Below are 27,945 nucleotides of genomic sequence, written 5' to 3' on the forward strand. Positions count from 1 at the left end.
TATGTGTAAACATTCTTTGGTGAAAACTTAGCCGGTTTTGACAACTTTGTTGTTAAAAAAAATACTGACAGGTAATTGTCAGTTTGTGACATTGTACAAACTGTACAAACATTGAAATATTTGTTGAATATTTACTTATTTTTTTTAAGCAATATAAGATCAACATTGTATGTTATGTCTAATCAAGTGGGAAATGCTCCAATTGAATGTAAAATGGATCAACAATCCGATAAGGAACTAACAGAAGAGGAACGTAAGTAAATTTATGGCGTTTATGCATATAGGGCCCTTGATTCATCTGCAGTGCTAAATAATAAGGTCAATTTATTGTTGGAAAGATTCTTTATTGTTTTTGAAGTTTTTGAGTGAAGCAAACAGCAGGACCTCTTTTTTTCTGGAAGGCCACAATGGCCACATTTATTCTTTGTTAAATACCTGCCCATCACCTAAAAGGCCTTACTACCTACTGCGAAGACCTAAGTTAGGTACCATAAAATATATAGGGTAGCCCTAATAAAAACCAGTTTTTAGGGTTCCGTAGTCAACTAGGAACCCTTATAGTTTCGCCATGTCTGTCTGTCCGTCCGTCCGTCCGTCCACGGATAATCTCAGAAACCGTTAGCACTAGAAAGCTGATATTTGGTACCAATATGTATATCAATCACGCCAACAAAGTGCAAAAATAAAAAATGGAAAAAAATATTTTATTAGGGTACCCCCCCCTAGATGTAAAGTGGGGGCTGATATTTTTTTTTCATTCCAAACTCAACGTGTGATATATCGTTGGATAGGTATTTAAAAATGAATAAGGGTTTACTAAGACCGTTTTTTGATAATATTAATATTTTCGGAAATAATCGCTCCTAAAGGAAAAAAAAGTGCGTCCCCCCCTCTAACTTTTGAACCATATGTTTAAAAAATATGAAAAAAATCACGAAAGTAGAACTTTATAAATACTTTCTAGGAAAATTGTTTTGAACTTGATAGGTTTATTAGTTTTTGAGACAAATACGGAAAACTACGGAACCCTACACTGAGCGTGGCCCGACACGCTCTTGGCCGTTTTTTTTTATCTTATCTTTCTTCTCGTTCTCAAAGCCATACCAAGATATCTATGGTGTGGTTGACAGCCACGCCGGTGTAAGTGTTACATGAAGCGTCAATTTGTATGAAATTTGCTTTAATAAAAAAAATGTAACGAATAGGTACTTGTGAATATAATTTCAACCTTAGCGACACTTGACTTAAGGATCAAACCACGATCAAACTAACCTTCGTTTCTGGAAATGTGTCGTCTTCAACCGTCTAAACTGTTTCATTTGAGGAAACTATACCTACAGTTTCACGCGAATTGGGTTGAAGGGTTACAACTGCTATTAAAAATGAAAGCAATATATTCCTTCACCTGAACATACTAAACATAAGGCTCCACCCCACTATTCTCTAAATATTAGGATTTCGTTAACCGCACATCGTTCGAACATACAAGAATGATTAATAGAGGCAGGTCATTTCGTTTTTCGCGTTAGACCTTCGACACTGTCGCCAACCCATACCTGGCAGGCAAGCAGTATGCAATATGCATCGTGGTCGCGCGATAACGATAAGTGATAAAATATCAGGCCGTCCCTATCGCATTATTCGTAAGTGCGATAGGGACGGCCAGATGTTTACATCATTTATCGCGCGATCATATTGCCTGCCTGGTCTGTAAGCTATTAACAGTAGATACTAACATAACGCACCTATGTAACAAAATGTTCGTATCCGGCTCGAAGGACCATGTTCCATGTATGGAATTCCATTATATTCAAAAGTTATTATTTCCATTCCAACAGTTGCAGAGTTCTATAAAACCCTCTCCAGCTTCGACATGCTGCCTTTGTTTGAACGCCAGTACGATGCTTTCTTGCGTACGCGGAAGTACTCTTTGAAGAACAACGAGAAACTCCGCGAGCGGTGGCATGACCGGCTGTGGGGTAAAACGGTGCGGGGCAGGACGACTTTGCCTAAGGTCACCAGGTAGGTGTTTTAATCACACACACACACACACGCACACGCGTAGCCGGCACGAGAGGTACTTACTTAGTGTTTTCCCGACTTTAGTCGGGTAGCGATAGCTTTTGAGGTTTCGATAATATTCACGTTGCTTCTTTTTTGCATATAGTTTTTAGACTATTGATCAAATATAAAAATAATATTTTGGGTCGTCCTAGGTACCTGCTTAGCTCGAAATTTAGGTATTTCTATTTTTAAGCAGTGTTCAGTCAAAGAAATATTCGAGAAGAAATTATTTGTATCTATATAAAAACAACGTGGTTGCCGATGTACATATGCATTTTGGGTCATTTTCATCCATGGGTTTAATGATATTTTAAAAATGTCTAATATTGGCCCTAAAACACCTAACAAAATATTAGAGTTGGTAAGTGAAGTCTTATACCATTCAGGACATTATTATATATATATTTTCTTAAAGTGTGTCACATTTTATCCATTGCTTATATATAAAAAATTTTTTTTTTTAATAAAAACCCTGTCAAAGCCTGAAAAAAAATTTCATGTTAATAAGTTGACGTCTATATTATTATAAAATGATATCAAGTCATCATTTTTAATTTGGGTCACTTTCATCCATGGGTTTTCAATATTTGGCAGAATAAAACGCAACGCAATAGAGTAGTATTTTAAATTTTTGCGCTGTGTGGCGCGCAACCGATAGCCAATCAGGTTGGCGCATGCCGCTGGCGCGACGCCGCGCTGTGACACGAGGCGTAGGTACCTACTTCTCGTGCGCAGTCATACATAATTTAAGATTGCCAGAGGGTCGGGCTTTGGCGGGATTCTCCCGATTTTTTTTGTAAGTCTTCCCAATTAAAACTTATACATAATAGGTAACCTTAAGAACTTTATTACATTAGTAACGAAAACAGACCAATTATAAATGTCGAAAACACGTAAAGGTCTACTATCTAAAATAAACGAAGTAAACTAGCTAAACTATCGTAAATTTTTATTATGGTGCATTAGGGTAATTCCGAATGACAAAAATGCTCTGGTAATTCCGAAGAGGGAATCTTGATATGATGGAAATAATGGTGATTTTTATGTGACTTTCGTAATTAGACGACTTTCGGAATTACCCTAATGCACTATTATTTTACATTTCCCTACGAAATCCTCGAAACTCCAGAACCTTTTGTCCCGATATTGAAGTACCTAATTCGATCCGGCGCTCCTATTCATACACCGTGATTATATTATTGTAACTATTGATTTCAGTTTTTAGTTCCACAATACAGGGTGTAATTTTTATGACGGGAAATATTTATGGATGCAAATGGATACAAAACCCAAAAAAAATAAATTGTAACTTGAATATTATTTCCTATATTTTCCTTAATTTTCATTTATAATGGACACGAAGCACACGGCGGCATAATATATCTGTACACCTTATAAAACAAAGTCCCCCGCCGCGTGTGTCTCTGTGCGCGCGCGTGTGTGCAAACACAGGTGGTGAGACTGCGGTAGCCATTATTGTAATTATTCTCATTATATGGCATTAGTATCCTTTTTACAGCAACTTTTAAATCGTAAGAGAAGGTCAGGTGGGGTAAGGTGGGGGGAAACATACTTCATTTTTTATATTTTACATCGAGCTCTAATCACTTTATTTAATGACGTATATTCATCTTGACCGACACAAAGTATGCTTCTTTAAGTCTGCTTTCTAGGGCGAAATTAATTTTTAAACTAGCTTTATTGCATGTAGCTGTAAATTTATAAAATGTTTAGGCTGGTCCTGCCGTTTCCCTTTCCCGAGTTTTGGGGTAAGGGAAACACTTCGCTAAAATCTCAAAGTATTGGTGCTAGTGTGGATTATACCGGCAATGTAAATTAAAAAAAACATCATCAATCAAATGGAGACTTTGGTTCTTTGACATATAGTTTAAAATAGAAAATATTTACATAAATTGAAATTCGGGGTAAGGGGAACATATGGGCTTGAGACAGGGGTGGTTAACTAAAAATTATAATTGTTTTTAAAGAATTTTTTTACGAGTTTTTTTCGAAAATTCAAATTTCAGTATTGCAAATTAAAAAACGACTATTAATTATTAGTAATTATTCGTATTTAAAATACTGAAGCATGGATCAATACAAAATTTCTGTACTTATAGAATATGTGTCTCTGAAAATGTTCATGACCCCTGAAATCGGGAAAAGAAAACATATGTTCCACTTACCCCGGCTATGGTAGTTCCCGTTACCCCGGTATGTCATTTGTAGGTTGTGTTATGAATCACGTTGAATTTTCATATTTACAGCATAGTTTTCTCAAATTCAAATACCAGACATGAACATTAAACATATAAAGGAATATTTACAGATATCAAAAGTCTTCGGACATGACTTTTTGCTACCCAAATCACTACACAAATAATACTCATCCAACTCGTGGTCTTGTAGCACGACAACTGATTTTTTGTTTTTGTCAAGGACGCACACTCCTTAGAGCTAGCGCTATTTTTGTTTTTGTTTTGGAACTAAATCCTAGGTAGTACCTTACCGACCACCAAATGACCCAGCTGCAGTCTATGAATTCAGAGTTACCAATCAGTGTTTCCCTTCCCCCATAGTCCCCCTTACCCCACCTGACCTTATTTAAATTTCAAATGGCGGCCTTTGTGGGCAAATTGAAATTTGTATGGAAGATTTTTTTAATAACCATATCTCCGTAACGGTAGGAAAAAGGTCAAAAAAGCTTGAACTACACAATTTCAAAATGACCGACTTTGATTTTCGGAAATTTGACTTTGTCCCCTCTCGCCGCCGTTTTTGACTTTTCCAAAAAAAAAATTCTCATTCCTATTTTTGGCCCCCGTTTTTACCACGTGCCAAATTTTACCGCGCTCGGACCGAAGATAAAAAAAAATAATTCAAAGTCGGCCATTTTGAAATTTTGTAAATGCCATTCGATGGACCTAAGATAACTGTACAACATTAGTTCAAGCACTTTAACCTTTTTCCTACCGTTACGGAGCTATGGCGATTAAAAAAAACCTCCATACAAATTTCAATTGTATTTCAAAGGCAGCCATTTTGAATTTTTAGAAATTTTCTTTTTGTATACTAATCTTGGGGCGGCTATCCACCCGTGTTGCGACGTACAGACTTGCAATTTTGAGTTTTAAGTATGTTATTATAGCTTACTAGACGACGAAAATTTCTGCGTTCCGGTCTTATCCAGAGGTTCTCAAATAGGGGCCTGAAAATGCGGCGAAATGGTTCCAGTAAAGGATGGTACGGCAGTGTTGGCTTCGTGCTCGACTTGGCAAGGGTACTGCCGTGCCCCCAGATTAAATTATAAGATAGTTAAGTTTAATGAAAAGGTTTATCTATTTGTATTCTTTTGCAGCAGCGTCTCAGCGAATCACAATGAGTTGTCTTGCCTTCGGCCGACCAATCGTATTATTAGTCTCTCGTATCTAAGTAATATTTAACGAGAGCTGTGATAGGCCTGTTTAAAATTATGGATATACATATATTAAAATCATAGTTCAAAACGATGGTTTTTGCCATACCTTTAACAGGCTTTAACACTGGCGTGTTTATTTTTGATAGGGGATGATTTTATTATTTCATAGTATAATTCCTCAATAAGGAAATGATGTATCTATTATTTTCGAGATACCTACAGTATCAACCATTTCAAAAGCTTTAACTGTTGTTTTGTGAAAACTTTTTATATAGTACTTTGGAGACTAGTTTCGAAGTCGTGACAGTTTTCAGACGTCCGTGACTGGCATCGCCTCGGCCATTTTGTACAACCGCGTTAAGAGCAAACGTCACCCAGCGTAAAAATCAACAAAACAAATCATGCAGTGATATCATAAAGAGATACCCAAAAACGCTGGCTACGCTAACAGGACTCAGGGTTCAGCATGAGCTAAAGCTTAGGTACTACTTTCCCAAGCGCTTATCATGATGAGTCGTACCAAAACACTCTATATTGTACCAAACCTGAGTTCTACTAGGTACAGCCGAGCCAGTGTCAGCTCAGTGTCAGCTCTATCTTGGATACTGCTCACCCACGAACTCACCGTGACGATTTCTTTAATTACGATGATAATTTGTTTGTTATTTTTCGAAATACATTAACTTTAATGACAATTGGCGTTCATTAATTTTTAATGGTTAATGACAATTAACCTTTTGACTGTGTAATTTTTGTTAATTACCGTTCGGCCAATACTCCTAGGCATTTCTTGCAGCCAATCAATAAATAATATCCTAAAACATCTGGACGACCGAGCTTCGCTCGGTTCTATTTTATTATATCACGTCTTTAGAAAAAAAAACTTATAAATACAAGAACAAAAAAAAAACAAAACAAAAAATTAAAACTTAATTTCTGGCCGGGATTCGAAACCCTGACACCTGCAATCTGTCTGCGAACATTAGACCGACCTCGTACGACTGAGCTAAGCGCAGCCGATGTGCGCGGGGCGAAATTAACGACCATATTTAACGTTTACTAACGCGAAAGAAAAACTCATTAAAACTCCATAATTGACAACATTTCATATTTTCGACTACTACTTTTTATTGTTTGGTTTGAAAGAACTCAATATTTAAAGATACACGTATTTTTTTATTTTTCCCAAAAACTGCTATTTTAATACGAAAATCCCTTTTTATTACTACTTCGAACAGAAAGAGCGTAAGTTACAAACGTCAAGACAGCGTTCTGACGTCACATGTGTTGTTTCATACACCTAAGAAAACGACAAAATCATTAAAAAAAATTAGTTTTAACAGTCAGCTCAAACAGTCCGAGATGTTTGCCTGTCAAGTGTCACTGTCAACAAATATGAGCTATGGAATGTAGACTATAAGGAGAGAAATCTGTCATAGTAGAACAGTCGAAAATGACGTGTCAAACCTTTATGTACTTGCAATTGCAGCGCCACCTGGTTATATATCTGCACTTCTGAAACTTAAAGCTTCCGCTCCTTACGTCTAAATCTCCATACTACTAGCGATGATAAGTGTCACAGTCAAACTCAAGTGACATCCCAACCGGAAGATTTTTTTGGTTATAGTGGCAGCTCTGAATAGTCTGACTCAGCTACGTAACGTCACTTCCCCTTTTAACTATTTTTAAGATTTTTTACTAAAAATAAGGAAAAAATATATTAAAAAATATATTTTTGTGATCTACAGGCGTATATCTCGAAATGGTTTTCGATTTAGGGACATTGAAAATTTTGAAATGTTGTCAATTCGCCGTTTTCCGGGACCTAAGGCTACGCTAGATCGATTTTCCAACCCCGAGAACCCCTACATAACAAATTTCAGCGAAGCTAATCTTCGGGTGGCCGTCCACCCGTGTGACAAATCTCAGCGCGCTAGGACCATTTTGAAATTTTTCAAAAAAAAAAGTCAGCCATATTGATTTTTTTAATGAAACTTTTTTCTACTTAAAACCCTGTATGACATTTGGTCGAGCAGCCCCGGCTATCTCTTACCGTTTAAAAGTTGCCGTACAAAACAAAAGTGGCCAGTTTTCTCACATTTGTAGTATTTTTCAATTTCTTTTATTTCATTCCAATCAAGGCCTCTTGGAGATTCTACAACAAAAATTTGAGCACTCTACGACAAACTTGAAAAATCTTCAAAAAAAAGTCGGCCATTTTGAAAAAAAAAATGGCGGCGTCAAAAACTGCCCAGGGTCCTCTATGACATTTTGGTCGAGCACCCACCGGCTATCTCCTGCCGTTTGGCCAGACCGTTCAACATTTTTTTACCCGGAACCGGTAGACCGACGGTCGGATTTTTCCGGGGTCTACTGCCACCTGCAAAATCTCCTGGCTATTTTTGGAAAAATGTCAGTCGGGTTGCAGCTTTATATTATATAGAAAAATAGAATAGAATATAGAATTGATAAATAAATGAATATACAAGAATTGCTCATTTAAAAGTATATGATATTCTTAAAGAAAATATATAAGTTATATTTAACCAAATTAACATGCAAAGAATTAAGTTATTTTATTTCATCTTTGTTTAAACGACAGGTAGGATAGGATAAGATTGGCTTAATAGTAATTTGAGGAAAGATTTCGTTTAATTTTTATCTAAAAAACCGGCCAAGAGCGTGTCGGGCCACGCTCAGTGTAGGGTTCCGTAGTTTTTCGTATTTTTCTCAAAAACTACTGAACCTATCAAGTTCAAAACAATTTTCCTAGAAAGTCTTTATAAAAAATTTTTTTTCATATTTTTTAAACATATGGTTCAAAAGTTAGAGGGGGGGGACGCACTTTTTTTTCCTTTAGGAGCGATTATTTCCGAAAATATTAATATTATCAAAAAACGATCTTAGTAAACCCTTATTCATTTTTAAATACCTATCCAACAATATATCACACGTTGGGGTTGGAATGAAAAAAAATATCAGCCCCCACTTTACATGTAGGGGGGGGGGGTACCCTAACAAAACATTTTTTTCCATTTTTTATTTTTGCACTTTGTTGGCGTGATTGATATACATATTGGTACCAAATTTCAGCTTTCTAGTGCTTACGGTTACTGAGATTATCCGCGGACGGACGGACGGACGGACGGACAGACAGACATGGCGAAACCATAAGGGTTCCTAGTTGACTACGGAACCCTAAAAACACTACGTGACGTCACGCGAGGCAAGTCCATTGGGCGTTTAGTGTTTTGTATTCGATATCAGTTATATGACTTCACCACGTTAAATATTGCCGGTTATAAAAAGTACATCCTGTATTTTGCTTTATAATCCTGTATTTTACTTTATAATATGATCTCGTACCAACGTCGATCCCCACATGTACTTCAAAATAAAATATGAATAATCGGCGGCGCGTGTGTTAGCTCATTGAATTATATATATTTTATGTATGTGGATTCATATTGAAAGATAAGCGCTCAGCTACCTGCATAGTGAGTGACACGCTTAAATATAAGTCTAAAGTACTTAGATGATAAATCGCATTATTTTATTTGGCAGTAGTAGTAGTAGATTCCACGATGTATACTAAATTTATTATTTATAAATTAAATTATTTACTGACGCATGTGGAAAATAGGTATATTAAGTTAAAATTGTTACTCTAGTAGTCTTATCAAATACAACCCTTTCAGGCTTAGCATTAAATAGCGTGATGCGCACAGTTGAAATAAATTTTGGCGTTTTGTACACAACGTGCGGTTTGTCGAATGTCGAGAGAGGTCATTGCCCTTCCCCGCTGCCGCGCCACGGCCGCGCGGTCGGTATCATAATACCTACACTACCCGCGTCACTGCGCTCGCTTGACTTGATCGAACGCAAATATTAATACCGTATTATTTTTCGAAGCATTCTATTAAACTTACCCAAATTCACGTATCTTATTTATCTTGTCTTTTTAGTTAATAAGATAAGAACTCTAGTAACTTTAATATTTTTTTGGAATGGTAAAAACCTATTTTTGCTAAATTATCGCAAATTTTATCAAGCACTGGAGTAGGAAAACACAATTTCAGTTTATTGATATATTTAAAGGAGGCAATGCGACGTTTCTTATTTTTTTTAACATGAATATTTTTTTGTGTCTGTTTCGCTAGGTATGACAAATTGTCATATAGCACTCGAGTAAATTGACCCAAACTACGTATACACGCTAAAAATATCATTCTAAATGCAATACAGTTACATTTTTTCTCTCGAATATTTTTTTTACCACATTAGATCAAATTAAAAATTATAACCACAAATTACCAAATTACTAAAAAAGCACCCTAGGAATGTGACCCAAAACGAAATGTTAAATTTATATGTTATCAATGTATTTATAAACGAAAACAAAATCGACTTTAATATTTTTTTAACTTAGGGCCCAAAATATAGCCAGCGCCGCAGGACTACTTGTGGAGGAAAGCGATGCGATTGATTACGTACAGCGGCACAGAGCAATCGCCGTCCTCGTCGAGTGGGTATGGCCGTAATGGTTCAGGACGTCCAGGTCACTGTTATTTTAGTTGAGTTTTTTGGTTAGTACTGAATCCTAAGGGCGCTATCATATGTATCTACCTACACCGGCATAAATAAGTGATGATTTTGTATGACAATTTCATATAACATTTCAAACAAGACACGTTAATGTGACAAGGTAGATATAAAAATCATCACATGCCGGTAACTGTACTAGCGCTTCGCACTCGCTGACTGGTACTAAATATGATAGCGCCCTCGTCAGGTAAAATATCATAGACAATTGAACCATGCAGTCAGCCAATTAAGAGGATAATTAGTTTACGATTGTATTTGTGCAGCGACGAACACTTCCACAACTGCCGTATCAAGCTACTGGCATCGCAGTCACCGGCCAACTTCCCGACGTTGCGTCGTCACCTAGTGCCTGGGCCTGGCGTTGACAAGTAAGTTATAAGCCGGGGCAATGTGCACGGCAAGCGTCTAGCGTGCGTAGCCGAATACAAACGCGCACGAAACGAAACGCTCGTAGATATCTATCTCTTTCGTTCTTGCGTATTGGCGCGGCAGAGTCAGAATACCATTCGCGGCGGTTCGTTTTCGTTTCACGTCGTAGAAATGCCATTGGGCTACGGGGCCAAATGAGGAGTGTCTTTTCAAAAGGACTTATTTCTATAAGTCAACAGAGGTTATTTTTATCTATGTCTTCCTAGAGAAATAAAACTTGTTGACTTATAGAAATAAGTCCTTTTGAAAAGACACTCCTCAAATGTGCCTCGGTCGAGGGCTCGAGGCATATTGCGTCTACATAGCACGTTTGCCGCGCGAGGAAATTGCCTCGCTCTGTGTGGACTCGGCTATACTCGCATCTCTCCGTTTTGCTGCTGTAACTTCTACTATCTAAACTTTATAAACTAATCTTCTACAGCACATAATTTAGGTAATTAACCAGTTTACTTAACCTTAGGTATTTGAGCGTTCTTTCAAATTCCGACCATTGATCTATAGAGTGACATGGAATTAGGGATCCGACTTCATTCATTTGTCTATGACCACATCAAGAACATAATTGTGTCGCTTAACTTCAAAAGTGGGTAAATCCATTTTGCTATAAGGTTGATTACTTATATAAAAAATATAATATGATCTGAATAAAAATAACCTTCTGAATGGATTTAGGTACAGAATTTAGGAGAGGCAATTTAAAAAAATAATAGCTCTAGGTAGGTAGTTTAGTAGGAACCAAGTTCACGGGAGCCTGGGATCTGAAAATTGTGAATAAAGTCTTTTCCTGTTTAATTTTCAACCCGTTTGTCTGGCTAAAATAGCTCTTTATACCGTTACGCGTATTGTAAAATGGTTCCGCGGTATTTCAAGAACCATTCGATTATTTTTTCAGGTACGGCCAGAGACCTATACCTGCAGACATGATGCTAAGAAAAACCGAAAACAAACGCAGTCGGAGTCCAGCTGGCATTAGCAAAAACAAAGACAAAACACGGGTAAAACAGCCAGTGGCGTAGCGAAAACTAAAAACGCTGCAATAGCGAGTTGGAAGTGCGCCCCAAATGTATTTGGTACTGAGCGAAACGTTGCGGCTCGCCTCGCTTTCATCCCGCTAGTGTGATAACGCCTTAATCAGATCGGTATGTGGCCGAAGTCACATATGAAGTAGTTTTCTGCCAATGTGCGTTCCCATGCTATTAAAAAAAAAGATACATAGATCAAGCAACATAAGTGTACTAAGGTGTAGGTATACCTATACCTAGGTTTGCCTGCTTATGAGCTATTGGTACCATAGATACCTAATAGTAGTAGATGTAGGTACATTTAAGGTATTTAAATATCGACACGGATGTGACAACAATAGGTACTTAGCCACAATCGCAATCAGATGTATCAAGTTCATTGTCAAGGCGTTATTGTGCCTGAAAGAGATATTATTGAGCACCTCGATAACTCCGATGTATTTACCTATAAATATCTGATGGCCGCTGTATATGTTGTATGGTCAATGAGGTCGTGTTCTATCCGTGAGGATAATATACCCTAGCAAACACTTACGAGAATAACTGTGGACCTTAAGTCCTTTCAGAAAAGGTCAATCGTAAGTAAATTATGTGCGATGGTAGGTACCTAGCGATAAGTATTGTGGTATGTGGTAATGACATTCTTTCGGTCCTCCAGGCGGGCAAGTAAAGTTGCGTGATATGGTGTATCGCGACCGTGCGTCTTTTTCGCACCCGTTCCGTAAGTGGGAAAGGGATGCACCGACGCGATAGTTTATATCACGCTAGTGTGCTATGCCCTCTGGCCGTTGATCTTCCAGTTTTAAGATTAGGCATATTTGTAGTTGTATTTTTAATTTTATTGTAACTAATTTAATAGGTAATTTATCAAAGTGTTGCAATCTTGAAATAAAAATGCATATTACACAAATCGTTATTTTAATAAGAGAGGTCTTACGTAGGCTGTACGTTTAGGTTTATATAAGTAGTGCTAACAAATATTCAGCTTATCGTAAATCACAATGAATACTGGTTAGTTTAGTAGACAACATTAATAAAGGATAATTTTGTTACGTTTGACCTTACTTGAATATGTAAGTTATTGTCAACTACTTAAGGTTTTAGGTAATTTGGTCTGGTAGATATACATACATTAAGGTTAGCCACCTACTAGGATTCGGACTGTACTCGTACCTACTACCACTTCAGATGTACTGCGAAAGGCTTTTTCTTCGTATTTTCATGGAAAATCATGAACGTTTATGCTATGTTTCAGCTATCTCATATATATTTCAGCTTCAGTACAAAAACTCAAAAAGTACTAACGTTGACCCGACTAGCACGAAAAATACAAAAATATCCAAAAAAATACGATGGAAAATCATTATGCACAACATCTGCACCAGCCGGAGGCAGATCAGACATACGTAACAAAATTATCCTGTATAAAATAAACTTCAAACATATATAAAATTGCTTACTTAACTATAGCCAAGTGGAAACAAACTTATAGTTTGTCAAAGCAAACAATATAAATCATTAATCAAATCAACAATGGAACATAACAAATAAAATGAAAACAATCATACATTTTTGGTTTTGCATATGTGATAAAATCTATAAAAGATGATTATAGCCCTTTTCAAAAGGGACACTTGCCTAGGCTAGGCTAATGTATTACTTAGATACAACAGAAGTTTCAAAGTAACTGGTTCCATCTGCAATATTATTTGACTATTCCTATGGTTTTATTGAAAAATCTTTTGATCAATACACTCATGAATCATGAACTCACAGGTACTCTAAGACTCACGGACATGGAATGTCAGATAGAGCTAACGGCCCCACGACATTGGTCAAAGGCGACAACGGCGAGGGGTGGCCATAGGTTGGTGCGAGACAGGCAGATGGGACCTTTCATTCGCACCTACGGCCGCCTTAGACTGAAGTCGTGGCCAGGCGGTAATGGGAATAAATTGAAGTATATTATTGTAACAAGCACATAGTAGAAATCTAGAGCCATGAACGCATAAAGGCACTTCAATAACTTAATTGGCTACCTCTTCACAAGTGACTGAAGAAACCCGGTTCTTTGGTGTTGCCTACAATAAAACCTAGCCTTTGTGTGATTCTGGAAGCCAGAATTGGGTGTTTTCCAAAATAAATACCGAAAATCTAATTTCGGCAGATCTGGACGTGTTTGGGCTCATTCTTCTCAGAATCACGAGCTGATTCGATCCCGACGATAAAAAAATGTGTCCCAAATTTTCCATACAAAATTCGAGTTTCCAATACGTCACGCTCGTAGTAAGTTCATACTAAAATCGTGACGTAAAGGAAAAAAAAACCGAGGACACATTTTTTTATCGTCAGGATCGAATCAGCTCGTGATTCTGAGAAGAATGTATTTTGGAAAAAGCCCAATTAACAACTAACAATGTTATTTAGACATCACGGTAAAATCATATGAATCAACAAATCACATAAATATGTAATTAAAATTGAGAACCATACGAGATAAAACGAATGAATATTGTTATTAATAATTTGTCTAAAAAATATAATAGACCCAGAGCCCAGGCCCGCCAGACCTTCCTCAAATTCTCAAGGATGAAACTTTGGGACAATGTAGAGTTCATATCGGCGGTTAATGTGTGCATATTTTCTAGTTCGGCCCATCGGCCAATTTTTTGCTATCAAGTGATGAAGGTGAAAAAAAAAAGTGCTTACTTTCCTTAAATTCTCAAGGCTGATTTTTATATATGTGTTCGAGCACGTTGTTAGAAATTGGTTATCATCAATGCCAGACCGTTTCCGCCGGCCATAACTTTTGCCAGACACGACAAAGTTGGCAAAAAACGACTCTAACTTACCTCATTTTCTCAAGCCTGATTTTGATATATGATACGCAGGGACCTATAACTAGACCGTTTGTAAGCAGCCAGACCAATCGGATGGACCCAACCATCCGCCAGACCGACTTAAAGTTTCGATATGAGCATTAGTAGAATTGAAATATTCCGGGTCTATAAAAGCTAAAAACTTGAATTTTCTACATTAAGCTACGTGTATATTGTATACTTGACGTTATAAGCGACTTTCAAAAATTTTACTTCTAAGGAAATAAAAAAATGAAAGTTTATATGTGGTGCAAGATTAATTTTAAGCTATGAATTTTATTTACACTGCGTAAGTACATGTGTATTTTATTATAAATATAACTTTTACCAGACGCGACAAAGTTGGCAAAAAACGACTCTAACTTACCTCATTTTCTCAAGCCTGATTTTGATATATGATACGCAGGGACCTGTAACTAGACTGCGTAAGTACATGTGTATTTTATTATAAATTTAAAGAAGAAAAGTAAATTAAACTTTTTTTTCGGTCGTCGAACAAGGTGGTTTAAAATTTAAGATCGATCCTTTTTAATCTGTGGGCGAGGGACCTCACACTATGTATAAAGGCACTATGTGTATGTTGCATATAATGTCAAATCCCTCGCATACTACAAAAGTTATTTAAGCATTTATATAAGTTCAGTTAAAATGAGGTGGAAAGTATAAGTGTATAAGTATGTTGTGTACACACGTAAAGTATTCTAAACTTTTTATAACGGCATACATGTATTTGAAGAAAGCCAAAAATTTATTCGTGTCTGAAAATTCAGCATCTCCGACATGGGTTATAACGGGGTTGATGATGTTCGTATTGAGTACAAATGTTTAAACTTCCTAAACTTGTAATTCTAAAGTTCGTCACTTAGGTATGTTACCATGTTTTGTAGGAGAAAGGAAATTCGTTTAGTTATATACCGTTGTAACATTGATTGTTTACTTCTTTGAATTGAATATTTAATTTATAATGCACTGCACCAATTTGTTTTTCCTTGTTTACGTTATTTATAATATAAAATTCAATTCGTTATTCAAGTTTTTATCAAAATCAGGCTTGAGAAAATGAGGTAAGTTAGAATCGTTTTTTGCCAACTTTGTCGCGTCTGGTAAAAGTTATATTTATAATAAAATACACATGTACTTACGCAGTGTAAATAAAATTCATAGCTTAAAATTAATCTTGTACCGCATATAAACTTTCATATTTTTATTTCCTTAGAAGTAAAATTTTTGAAAGTCGCTTATTACGTCAAGTATACAATATACACGTAGCTTAATGTAGAAAATTCAAGTTTTTAGCTTTTATAGACCCGGAATATTTCAATTCTACTAATGCTCATATCGAAACTTTAAGTCGGTCTGGCGGATGGTTGGGTCCATCCGATTGGTCTGGCTGCTTACAAACGGTCTAGTTATAGGTCCCTGCGTATCATATATCAAAATCAGGCTTGAGAAAATGAGGTAAGTTAGAGTCGTTTTTTGCCAACTTTGTCGCGTCTGGCAAAAGTTATGGCCGGCGGAAACGGTCTGGCATTGATGATAACCAATTTCTAACAACGTGCTCTAACACATATATAAAAATCAGCCTTGAGAATTTAAGGAAAGTAAGCACTTTTTTTTTCACCTTCATCACTTGATAGCAAAAAATTGGCCGATGGGCCGAACTAGAAAATATGCACACATTAAACGCCGATGTGAACTCTACATTGTCCCAAAGTTTCATCCTTGAGAATTTGAGGAAGGTCTGGCGGGCCTGGGCTCTTGATCTATAAAAAGACAACACACACTTTTGGACTGGAAGTAAAAAAAAAGGTGTAATTGTTGACACTGGTACAATAGCATTCAAACCTTATTATAATCTATACTGAGATATCTTAGATCCATTATCAGTTATCACCTAGAACCAGTCTAGTTGGACATCGCAAATAAAAATAATCTTAACTACGTTTGACGCGCTTTATAAGCCGGTTATAATTATGGCTTAATACTTATAAATACCTGAATTATTAAGTGTGAGTTATGTGGTACCATTTACCACAAATTTCTTTTCGAATTCCTCTCTTTGCCTGTACAATTCTGTTACCAAGTCCCTGATGAATGGATGGTTGAACTTCCCCTCGGTCGCTGTGAAGAATTCTTGTAGCTTCTTTGGAGCCTTCTCACGTTTCTCATATTCGAAGGCTTGTAAAATCATGTCATACCTATCTAGGTCTTTTGCAAACTTTGCTTCGGGTGAGGATTGAAACTCATATTCCTGAAAAAGATAAAGGTTTCTTTTAACAAGGACTTCCGGCAAGTTTTACAATTTAAGCGATTATTGTTCAAATTACGAGTAAAATATTATTTTTTGTCCTAGTCTCCGCCTCGACCGACAATCTACTGTACTGGCTTAGGCATGTAATCTACTATTACATGATATTGTGTAATACCGAATATGCGTGTTTTCATTTCTTAGTAAGAGCAGGGGCGGCTCACTCCGCGATCCTATCGCCGCGCTACAAGTACATGTCGGCGGCCGCGAGTTCGCGGCCCATTCAGTGGCGACGACCTTCGCGCGGCGCAATAGAATTCAATGTCGGCTGCTCGCGTGCGGTCCGTTTGTTAATGTGGGTAAGCATTTAGAATGGCGGCATTTTGTGAACATCAAAGGAGTGAGCCTTCTGTCATCGTACTATTATATATGTCGCAGGGAAATGGCCAAAACAGAGATTTGAACAAATCCCTAAGGGATATGATCAAATCACGCAGGATGACAAAATGGCGAATCCATTTCATCATTTCTCTAGAAAGTTTCAGGCATTTGACCAAATCCCTGACTGGGTCTAGTGAAATCACAAAATCGGTCAACAAACGCGCCACGTTTTGTCATTTTACTAGATTTGTTTAGGAATTTGATAAAATCCCTGAACCACGACAGTGAGTTGACGAAACGCATTTATAAAGTCAACTAGTTTTATCATTTCACTAAACCAATTCAGGGAAAAGACAAAAATCTCAACCATAGTTCAGACTGATCCGCTCGCTCGCGCGATCGTTTGATCCCCGCCTCTTCCCGCTCCCCCGCTCCCGGCCGGCCGGCTCCGACGCATTCGCACGCAGCTAGTGTAATAGTGGCAAGTAAACAAATATTACGTCACTAATTTTCGCGCGGTTTCTATAGAAAAGTTCAAGTTTTTATGTGAAATGGCTTCGGACGGACCCTAGTGAAAATCAATCTCCGACCCAGTTTGTGTGTGAAAAACAGTTTAATAAAACTATTAGTGCATGTTTTAATGACAGACAAGGTAAAGAAAAACCCCTATGGACTCGTGATAGGATTGCAGAAGCTATCGGGGCTATCAAACAATTTAAATTAGCTCCAGTATTGAAGATACCACGGACAAATAAGCAGTACTATTATGGAAATAAATACGATCTCATAGAATAGAATAGAATAATAACATTTATTCGTGAACACTGGCAAGACAAATTACACCTAATAACAATAAGACAGAAAATAATGAAGTGCCAAGAAATGGCCTCATCTCAGCGTGTTGCTGGGGACTTCCAGCGCTGATCTTCCGATAAGACCATCAAGTGAGAAAGATTCACGGAGGGTAACAGACAGAAGAAATGCAAAACACATACAAGAAAAGTGGTCAAACAGTTAAAAGAATAAAAGTGAAAACGTTACAAGAAAAATAACAACAGACTGTGATCTATATAAAAAAAAAGAATAATAACAAACAGAACACACTAAATTTAATTAAAAAGAAAAAGGAAAAGGGTCGTACACCAGATCATGTAGGTTGGAACTCAATAATATTTGATTATGGAGAGAAAGTCAGTTTCTGAAACTGTTGTGAAAGTCGTTTCTATGGACGAATTTTATGACATACTTAAAACATGTCATCAATTTACTGGACATGGACGGAGAGATAAAATGCTGCACTATTTAAAATCGTGGTACATACGTTATTTCGATACCTACTTCGATAGCACTAGAGTTTTTGAAACTGTGTACAGTCTGCCAAAACAAAAAGAAATTTCCTAGAAAAGGTATAGTTGTTAACCCAATAATATCAAATGATTTTAATCTTCGAGGTAAAGTCGATTTAATTGACTTCCAGTCAACTCCCGATGGAAATTATAAGTGGCTGTTGAACTGCCAGGACCATACAACAAAATTCATTTTCTTACGGCCGTTAGTCTCGAAAAGGGCCGCTGAAGTGGCGCTGGAACTGCTAAAAATATCCTTGGAAGTAGGTTGCCCACATATACTTCAGAGCGACAATGGTCGTGAGTTCACGGCTTCTATTATACAAGAATTGACAAGCCTGTGGCCATCTTATAAAATAGTAAACGGTCGGCCTAGACATCCGGCCAGTCAAGGTTCCGTTGAGAGATCCAATGCATCTACGCGCTACAGCCAAGTACCTACATCTTCATTTGCTGCAGTAGTTCCTCCTACGAAGCTTAGCCTACGGGAAATAGCAGCCAAGTTATCTTTATTCGGAGGGCAAGGTTTCAAGAAATGTTCTTGTGAAAAATCTAAAGTGCAGTGCAAAACAAATAGATGACATGTGCTTGTAAAAAAAATAACGTCATGTGTAACTCGAGATGCCACAAATCTACAAAATGTTGTAACAAATAAGAAAATAAATTAAAATAATTGTACATTACGATACAAGTGCGAAAAAAAGGAAGTTCGAAATGAGTGGCGATTTCGGTCGTGTTTTAAATCGACACGAGTTACGAATTTCCTTTTTGCACGTGTATCGTACAATGTTTTTCAGTACAGATGGCCATCCGAAGTTTCGACCTGACATATAATGAACCACTTCTCGAACTAGTGCGTATAAAAACACCATCTGTGCTGATGTCAGGTCGAAACTTCGGAGGGCTATCTCTACTGAAAAATGTCGTACGATACACGTGAGAAAAGGAAATTCGTAACTCGTAGTCGTAAATTTATCGTTCACTCGTTTCGAACTTCCTTTTTATCGTAATGTACGTACGATACGATCGTCGTACGATACACGTGCGAAAAGGTAATTCGTAACTCGTTTTCACGCACTTGTATCGTAATGTACTATTTAGCTTTGGTTTTCACTTTTTTTTTCTCTTATTTTCTTGTTTATTAAAAAAACTTAAAACGGATTAAGTTGTTTGCATTTCTGACGTTTCGAGCCCTTTACAATGCATTTCACATTTCTTTGTATTCGTTTAAACCAGCTGTTTAATAAAGAACTTTAATATCTATTTTGTCATTTTATTTTACCATTTCACTAATCTAGCAGTAGAGATTTGATCAAATCGCTTAATTGTAGGTAAATGATGTATTAGATTCTTACCTTCGTCATTTCACGAAACCAGTTCAGAGATTTGATCAAATCACCATATTATGTAGGTACCATATTCCAGTTGAGACTTTATCATATCCCTAAACTTGTTTAGCGAAATGATAAAACTAGTTGACTTTATAAGTTCGTTTCGTCAACTCACTGTCGTGGTTCAGGGATTTTATCAAATTCCTAAACAAATCTAGTAAAATGACAAAACGTGGCGCGTTTGTTGACCGATTTTGTGATTTCACTAGACCCAGTCAGGGATTTGGTCAAATGCCTGAAACTTTTTAGAGAAATGATGAAATGGATTCGCCATTTTGTCATCCTGCGTGATTTGATCATATCCCTTAGGGATTTGTTCAAAACTCTGTTTTGGCCATTTCCCTGCGACATATAGACCGTCAACCAAATCTTGTCACTAGAAAAAGGCGGCAAATTTGAAAAATCACGGGCTAGCAACACTAGTTTTGAAAATCGGTGGAAGTTCGCGTGTCATTTGTATCTTATCTGTGGAAATCTCCGTCCTAACAAAAAGAGAAATAACTAGCACATATTTATTTATTTATTATTTATTTATTATTCTTCGGAGAACCAACAGCTATTAATACAGAAAGGTTAACTTAATTAGGTTACAAAAAGCCAATTACAGGTTCCCACCAATAGTAACATACTGGGAGTTATTAGGTGGTTTACACTATCACATTGCAATACTAAGCAACCTACTTAATCTAACTAGATTTTAAACAAAACAAAACAAAAAATATCATGCTTAAATGACACACTTGCTTTAAAAAACTACAGTCATCGGGTAGGGCAAGCTCACTCAAAGCTATTGTTCACTAGATTACGCCGCACAGATTGGATATTACTGTTAAAAATGTCTATGTCTAAGTTTTTCGTTAACTTATTTAAACTTTTACTCGCACGTATTAAAAAACTGTTTTGCCGGTAGTTGCGCGTACAGATGGGAATAGAAAGGGGAGGAAAGTGTCTCTTGGATCTAGATGGAGTATTGAAAGAAAGTTCAGCTAGCAAATCGGGGCAGTCCACGTTCCCATTGGTTATGTTTAATATATAAATTATGTCCGCAATGTCACGACGTCTATTTAGAGGAATGAGATGGTGTTTTTTACATATGTTAATATAGTTGGAGGAACTATATGGAGTATTCAATTTAAAACAAAGGAACTTAATAAATTTTCTTTGAATGCGTTCTATTCGGTCGATATACGTATGATAACGAGGGTTCCAAATTTGTGATGCATATTCAAGCTTGCTTCTTACATATGCGCAGTAAAGAATTTTAATAGTTTTAGCTTGGGTGAAGTGTGTAGAACTCCGTATAATGAATCCTAATGTTTTTGAAGCGTTAGATATAATATTTTCAATATGTGAGTCAAATAAAAGTTTTGAATCATGCGTCACCCCCAGATCTCTCATAGATTGGACCCTTTTGAGTGGTTGATTTTTTATTAAGTATGAGGTATGAATTACGTTGCGTTGTCGAGAGAAGGTTAAAGTAAAGCACTTGGATGGGTTGAGTTCCAATTTATTGGATTGGCAGTATGATTCAAGGCGTATAAGGTCATCTTGGATTAAAGCAGAATCGTGAATAGAGTTTACTTTAGCAAATATTTTCATATCGTCTGCAAAACTCAGTAATTTAGAAAAAACGAAGCAGTCACTAATGTCATTGACAAAAATGTTGAATAAAAGGGGCCCTAATAACGAACCTTGAGGGACGCCACTTGGAACAGTAATCCAACTAGATACATAATTATTAATAACAACAGCCTGTGATCTTTTGTCAATATATGAAATAAACCACCGCAACAGGTCTCCATGTATTCCCATGTTATAAAGCTTGAGAATTAACAGTCCATGGTCAATCCTATCGAACGCCTTGCTATAATCCGTGTAGATTACGTCAACTTGACTACCTTTAGTCATCGCCTCAGTAACAAAGTTATTTAGCAGTATCAGATTTGAGACAGTAGATCTTCGTTGAAGGAAGCCATGTTGAGTAGGACTAAAATGGTTCTTGACAGCTCCATAGACCTGACGATAAACTATTTTCTCCAAAACCTTAGAGATAATACACAACTTAGAAATTGGCCGGTAGTTGCATATATCGGTTTTTGAGCCTTTTTTGTGGACCGGTGTAATAAAGGCTGATTTCCACAGTGACGGCACAGAGCACTCAGCAAAGGAGCGCTTAAACAACAAGTATATCGGTTCAACGATAGTTTTTGCACAATTTATCAGAATTTGACTTGGCAAATCATCTGGACCCGCCGATTTTGATGGATCAAGTGACTGTAACAGCCGAGTGAGTTCATCACGATTGACAACAATTCGAGATATGTGAGAGGCGGAGTTAAACGCAGACTCGACAGGTGATATTGGGTTGGTACTTGGTGCTGAAAAAGTAGTATGGAAATACTCGGAGAATGCCTCACATATATCTGAACCTGAATTGACCGAACGGTTACCATATTTTAAACAACTAGGTACACCGTGGGAAGTAGAGCGTGACTTCATGAATGTCCAAAATTGTTTAGGGTCCTTGGAAATGTTTTCTTCAACGCGTTGAATATAATTAGAAAAACAGTCAGTCTCAAGCTTTTTAACTCTGTCCCTCTGGAAATGAAATGAAATTAAATCAGATTTGTTACCATATATCTTATATTTTTTTAAGTATTTAGTCTTTTCTTTAATAGCTTTTTTAAGCGCTGGCGAATACCACTTTGGAAATGAGTCGTTATGTATTTTCTTACTAGGTATGTATTTATTTCTGAGTTGTTTAATTATAAAATAGAAATACTCAACTGAATCATTTAGCGAGCGCCGTGAGAACTCTTCTTCCCAATTAATAATAGTTAATTCAATATTAATTGAATCGTAGTCACCTTTATTATAAAAATACTTTGTTAGAGGAGCTGGCTTAAGACAGCTAATTACAGCGTATTTAATCGATATTAAAAGTGCTTTATGGTAGGGATCAATAGGTACCAGGGGGTCAAAACATTCTGTTACGCAAACAATATCATTCGACAGAACAAGGTCCAGCAATTTACCGTGGTGGTTGAGTACACCGTTATACTGACTTAAATTGCATGTATTTAACTCGTCTATTATAGTGCACTCATCATTAGTTTTATAATTTGACGGGGACATTGACGAATCCTGCGCAGTCCATGTGATATTGCTGAGGTTAAAATCACCTATTATTAGAAATTTATCATTGCAGTTACATAAAATTGCATCACTAAGTTTAGTTAAATAATTTGACAACTGTTGGGAAAACGTATATCCATTATTTTGTTTACATAGATATAGGACACATAAATGAAGTTTAATTAATATATTACGACACCCTTTAATGGATAACGTAACCCAGAGGTCTTCGGCTGATGAGTGGAAGGTAGGCTGCGGAACGACCGCCAATTCCCTACGAGTCGCAATGATAACACCGCCACCGCGGTTTTGTCCAGTCAAGGCTGAGTCACGATCCCGCCGCCAAACGACATAACGGTCATCGAACAATTCCGAATCCAACACTCCATCCAGAAGCCAAGTTTCTGTTAAGAAAATTATATCATAATTTGAAGAGATTAAATTGCGATAAAATGTAGATGTTTTAGAACGAAGACCCCTCACATTCTGATAGTAAATAGTGGGGTAAGTGTACCCGGGTTCCTTACCGCTTAAAGACATTAACGCGTGTAATAAATAAAATAATCATGGAATAAATACAGAGTAATTAAGAATATGAAATATAGGTAACATTTGATAATTAAGTAAACAGGCAAAGCAATTATTAAATGTAAACGATGTGACCGAGTATAAAAATATGCGGTTGTTACGAGACATAAGTTATTTTGCATAAGTGCGAGAGAGCGAGTAATTAACTGTAGTAGGTATGTGCGATAGACAGAGACAAATATAATTATGTGAGCTTGACCTAACCGGTGCGAAAAAAATGCAAGTAGCGATAAGACAAGGCGCCCAGCGCCTACAGTAGCAACAGGACCGGTCGACCGGCAAACGATTCCCAAACTTTTCTGTAGATACAATTTTATATTAAGCAATGAAAGCAAACACAATAAAATAAATATAACACATGCTAAGTTAATTTGTTTAAATCATTTTCACTGTTTATAATATAGACTTTCGAATTATCGTCTTTCCGTGCATGGATTTTTGCAAACTTTACCCACACATATTTAAAGTTCTTAGATTTTAAAATTGATTTTGCTTTAGTTAGTAACATTTTGCTTTCCGCCGTTAAGTGGTCATTAACAAAAATCCTCTGTTGGTTATTAGTGTATCCAATGTCATCGGCTAATATGGTCTTTTTCTACCGCGCGGAAGCAATAAAATCCTCCTTAATATAGCGATTGGTGAAGCTGACGATAATTGCTTTTTCCTTCGAATTGTGAATGGGAATACGTGTTAAGTAATTTATGCTCGTCTTTGGTACCGTGTGTCCCACCACGCAACTAATTTTCTCCAATATTGTGAAAAGATTTTCATTGTTCTTGACCGGAACACCCTTAATTTCGATGTTGTTAAGACGCAACCACTGATCTCGGCTGTTCAGCTCGTTTTGTAAATGACACAGCTGAGACGATAGTGACATGACCTTATCATCGAGTGCGTCGAATTGCGGAATTTTCTTTTCGACGTCTACCAAACGAGAAGTAAACTCTTCGACTTTGGCGTTACTAAATTCGCAAGATTCCTTCACTTCTGCAAGTTCGGTTTTGATAGTCTTTACGTCCTTCACCAGATCAGGAAGGCTCTGCAGGGATTTCTTCATTTCGCGCAGCTCATTCATAATCGTGTCCAGGTCGGTCGGTTTTGTGACTGCCGGCGATGCCGATCGGCTCGAGCCTCCCCTTTACAGCTCACGCATTTCCATGCCGCCTTTCGACTAGTAGGGAGTTTTCTGTATTCTGTTTCTGTTAAGTTCGCACAGCAGTAACCTATATCCGTCCCTTTTTAATACATTATTATTCGTAAGGAAGGAGCGAGCCCCTTGAAATAAATATATCTGTGGCTGTTCGACGTACATTGCTGGTTTTTGTCCATTTCATAGGGATACCATACTTTAGTTTGATGTACATTGCTACTGCCAAAATTTGGTTGACAGGCTATATATTCTGTGCTAAGAGAACAATGCACTTCACAAATGCTTCTCTACTACTATTAGGCCCACTTGCACCAACCACTTAACTCAGGGTTAGTGGGCTGTCATCTGTCAGATTCCATATAAAATGGTGGGTTAATCCTCGGGTAAACCCTACATTTTCGTTGGTGCAAGTGGCCCTTAATGGTCTGGTTATAAGAATAGTAATTTAGCAATTCAATTCAATATACCTAGATTGAAATAGATATCATACACAAACAAAAACATTCAATAAACAAAAATATTCAATAAAATAATTTGATTTGTTCCCTAGTTGTGAGCGTCAGGACCCCTGGACCACTACAGATATTTGATGTTTAGTACATACTAAAATTTAGTACCTAATGGAAAACTAGTGTAATTACACTAATTACTTTTATATTTCGACTATATTAATGCCACTAGTCAGTAGTAGAGATGATGTGCGTGTGCCTAAAACTAAATTCCTATTTAAGTTGACGCGCGTAGGAGGGCAGGCGGATTTGCCTCTATACTTTTGACAGGCGCTACATACTTCAACGGCACGGCCGGGCTCACAACTTTAAATTCCGTCATAACTTTTTTCTGGTACGCCAAAAAAATTTGAAAAAAATATATTGACAGGTACCAAATAGGGAGTAAATATTGACTAAGATATCAATTAGTAGTGTTGTCTAGAACTATGTAAACCAAAAATGTCCAGACATCCTGACGTCAGAATGTCTGGCCACTTTATTCGCTCGATTTTTCGATATCAGTGGAGGTACCAAATATATGTACTCAGGTACCAAATAGTATCAAATAGGTACTAAATTTTAGTATGTACTAAACATCAAATATCTGTAGTGGTCCAGGGGTCCTGACGCTCACCCCTAGTTGCCTAGTTGCAAACATCATACGTATAGTACTGCAAACGTCAGGATTGTCAGGAAACTATAGGTATAAATTGTATAAAAATAGTATAAATTGTATAAAAATAGTATAAATTGTATAAAAATAGTATAAATTGTTTGATGTGTATTGTGTATTCCCTATGTTTTACAAAATACGGAACCATAAAAAGTAGGTAGGCTGGTTGATGTTTGTTGTTAGTAACAAACTTGAAATCACCTTGTAAAGCTCATACATCCTGTTGCCAGCGAAACCAGTCAGCTCTGCAATTTTCTTCATAGCCTCATCCTCCTGCCGGTGCTTCTCCTCAGGAGACACTCCGCAGTGCGGAGTGATGTCTCCGACTATGCACTCTGCCAAATCGTGGACAAGAGCTGGAAAGGGATAGAATGATAAATGTATAGAAATCGGGTAACAAAAAAGGAAGGTTTCATACAAAAACAGGACATTTTGGGAAACCTAGTGGATCTTGCTCAGCATCATGGACTCTATCAGCCTACCAATTTTTATCAAAATCGGAGACGAGATCCAAATGTACAAAACTACAAACTATTCGGGAATTGCTGATCACATTGTTGAAACTTGGTAATTTATGATGATATAATGACTATAATGAGGTATTGGACAGTGAATGTTTTAAACTAAAATTTTAAGAACTCAAAAATGTAATAAGTACTTAAAGCAAACTTTTTAATCGGACTATTAACAAACTAAGAGGTACTAGAAGTTGGTTAAAAAACTGAAGTAGTTCGAGTGTGTAGGTACTTGACACATTTGAAGTAAACAGGTTCACAAGTACCAAATACTTTTCAGAGTTGAATGTGTTCATTGTTTTGGACATAATCTAACTTTGTATTTAATGATAACAATTTTTAAAGGAAGCTACATATCCATCATATCATAAAAACTGAGAACAATATTTTTCTTGTTCTAATAAGATCCTGTTCTCTATAATCTACATGATATCTCAAAACAAGGGCATCAATAGGAATGTAGATAGCCTCGAGGTCCTAGTTTGAGCTTAATTAGGCCAGAAGAAGGTGTCGCAAAATGTCCCTAGTCCATATAAAATTATATGGTGTTGGGCTACCAGTCTCTAGTTCACATCCAGACAAACTAAACCTATAATTTGACCAACCCCCCTGACATTGAAGCTGGGTCTGTGCAGGCAAACCCAGCAGTCAGCTGTTCATTTTGTATTGAAAATGGGGTTTGACAATTTTCCTTAAAGGTGGGGTTTGGCAATTTTCCTAGACTAGTTACCAACATATCACATTAAGCAGTAACCTTGATTTCATTCTTACATGCAGTAAAATTTATTATGACATGGAAAAAAAAAACCTTGAATGTATTTATTAAGTTTTAAATGTAAAATGAAGTTAAGATAGGAAGAAAATGTCAAATTTTCAGTTACATGATCACCTTTCAGAAATTTGATTATAATGTAGACAAAGAAACCATATTTTGTACAGAACTAATGTTACATATTTTTGATACCTTTCTTTTTACGTTATAAATTTGGGTTGAAGACGAATATAATTATATCGCCTGTAAATTATATTGACCCTGATAACAAGGCCAGCTAAAGGGCATACCTTCTCCTAATTATTACATCTTTCCAGAATCTAAGTATAATATATAATAAATCCAATTGGAAAACTCACCTATTTCAAGGCATTTAAAGCGATCCAATTTTGTTGGGTTGTTCTCTTCAGTAAGCAGGAAAGTCATCATGCCCATGCGGTACATGTGCCCCGCGATGGACTCACAATCGTCGATGTGGCACAGCACCCAGCCAGTTCTTTTGACATGCTGGAAATCAAAAATTGAATTAACCACTTAACCAAGACAGATCTTTTTCTCAAAATTTTATAGCAAGAATGGTACCTTCAAACGACCGACGAGTTCTAGAAACTTGAGGATATTTTTGTTCTCTGCAACTAGAGCCATTATTATTAGTTTAACGGGTCGACTAATTTATAATTAATAGAATTTGAGAAACGTTCACTTTTAAGCTCCGATTCAAGACCTCTACTTGCGAAACGAAATTTTGAATGAAAGTGGCTTTGTGATGTATCAGACGTATGTGACGTGAAATGGACGTGACGTGACTTTGACAATTGTTTTTTTTTTAATTTGTCCT

General features: G+C 36.8%; 2 protein-coding genes across 2 annotated transcripts; one reads left to right on the top strand and one right to left on the bottom strand.

Moving 5' to 3' along the window:
* The first annotated feature begins 111 nt into the window (after positions 1-111).
* LOC125225442 lies at positions 112-12,448 on the top strand. Its single transcript, XM_048129174.1, has 4 exons — positions 112-253; positions 1,839-2,022; positions 10,351-10,455; positions 11,409-12,448. The coding sequence occupies exons 1-4, from the start codon at positions 175-177 to the stop codon at positions 11,530-11,532; spliced, it is 492 nt and encodes a 163-aa protein (XP_047985131.1). The 5' UTR covers positions 112-174; the 3' UTR covers positions 11,533-12,448.
* A 3,739-nt stretch (positions 12,449-16,187) lies between these two features.
* Positions 16,188-27,892, bottom strand: LOC125225441 (5'-deoxynucleotidase HDDC2). Its single transcript, XM_048129173.1, has 4 exons — positions 27,690-27,892; positions 27,467-27,614; positions 26,022-26,176; positions 16,188-16,668 (listed from the first exon to the last, which is right to left on the bottom strand). Exons 1-4 carry the CDS (start codon positions 27,750-27,752, stop codon positions 16,432-16,434), a joined length of 603 nt encoding a protein of 200 aa, XP_047985130.1. The 5' UTR covers positions 27,753-27,892; the 3' UTR covers positions 16,188-16,431.
* Between the last annotated feature and the right edge of the window lie 53 nt (positions 27,893-27,945).

Source organism: Leguminivora glycinivorella, chromosome 4, assembly GCF_023078275.1.
Source record: "Leguminivora glycinivorella isolate SPB_JAAS2020 chromosome 4, LegGlyc_1.1, whole genome shotgun sequence".
NCBI lineage: Eukaryota > Metazoa > Arthropoda > Insecta > Lepidoptera > Tortricidae > Leguminivora > Leguminivora glycinivorella.

Excerpts from the sequence above, each read along its gene's own strand:
- LOC125225441 (XM_048129173.1), bottom strand. The coding sequence starts at position 27,752 with ATGGCTCTAGTTGCAGAGAACAAAAATATCCTCAAGTTTCTAGAACTC. Across the intron at positions 26,177-27,466 it reads CTTTAAATGCCTTGAAATAG|CTCTTGTCCACGATTTGGCA; the intron begins GTGAGTTTTCCA and ends ATCCCTTTCCAG. Across the intron at positions 16,669-26,021 it reads GGATGTATGAGCTTTACAAG|GAATATGAGTTTCAATCCTC; the intron begins GTGATTTCAAGT and ends TATCTTTTTCAG.
- LOC125225442 (XM_048129174.1), top strand. The coding sequence starts at position 175 with ATGTCTAATCAAGTGGGAAATGCTCCAATTGAATGTAAAATGGATCAA. Across the intron at positions 254-1,838 it reads GGAACTAACAGAAGAGGAAC|TTGCAGAGTTCTATAAAACC; the intron begins GTAAGTAAATTT and ends CCATTCCAACAG. Across the intron at positions 2,023-10,350 it reads ACTTTGCCTAAGGTCACCAG|CGACGAACACTTCCACAACT; the intron begins GTAGGTGTTTTA and ends GTATTTGTGCAG.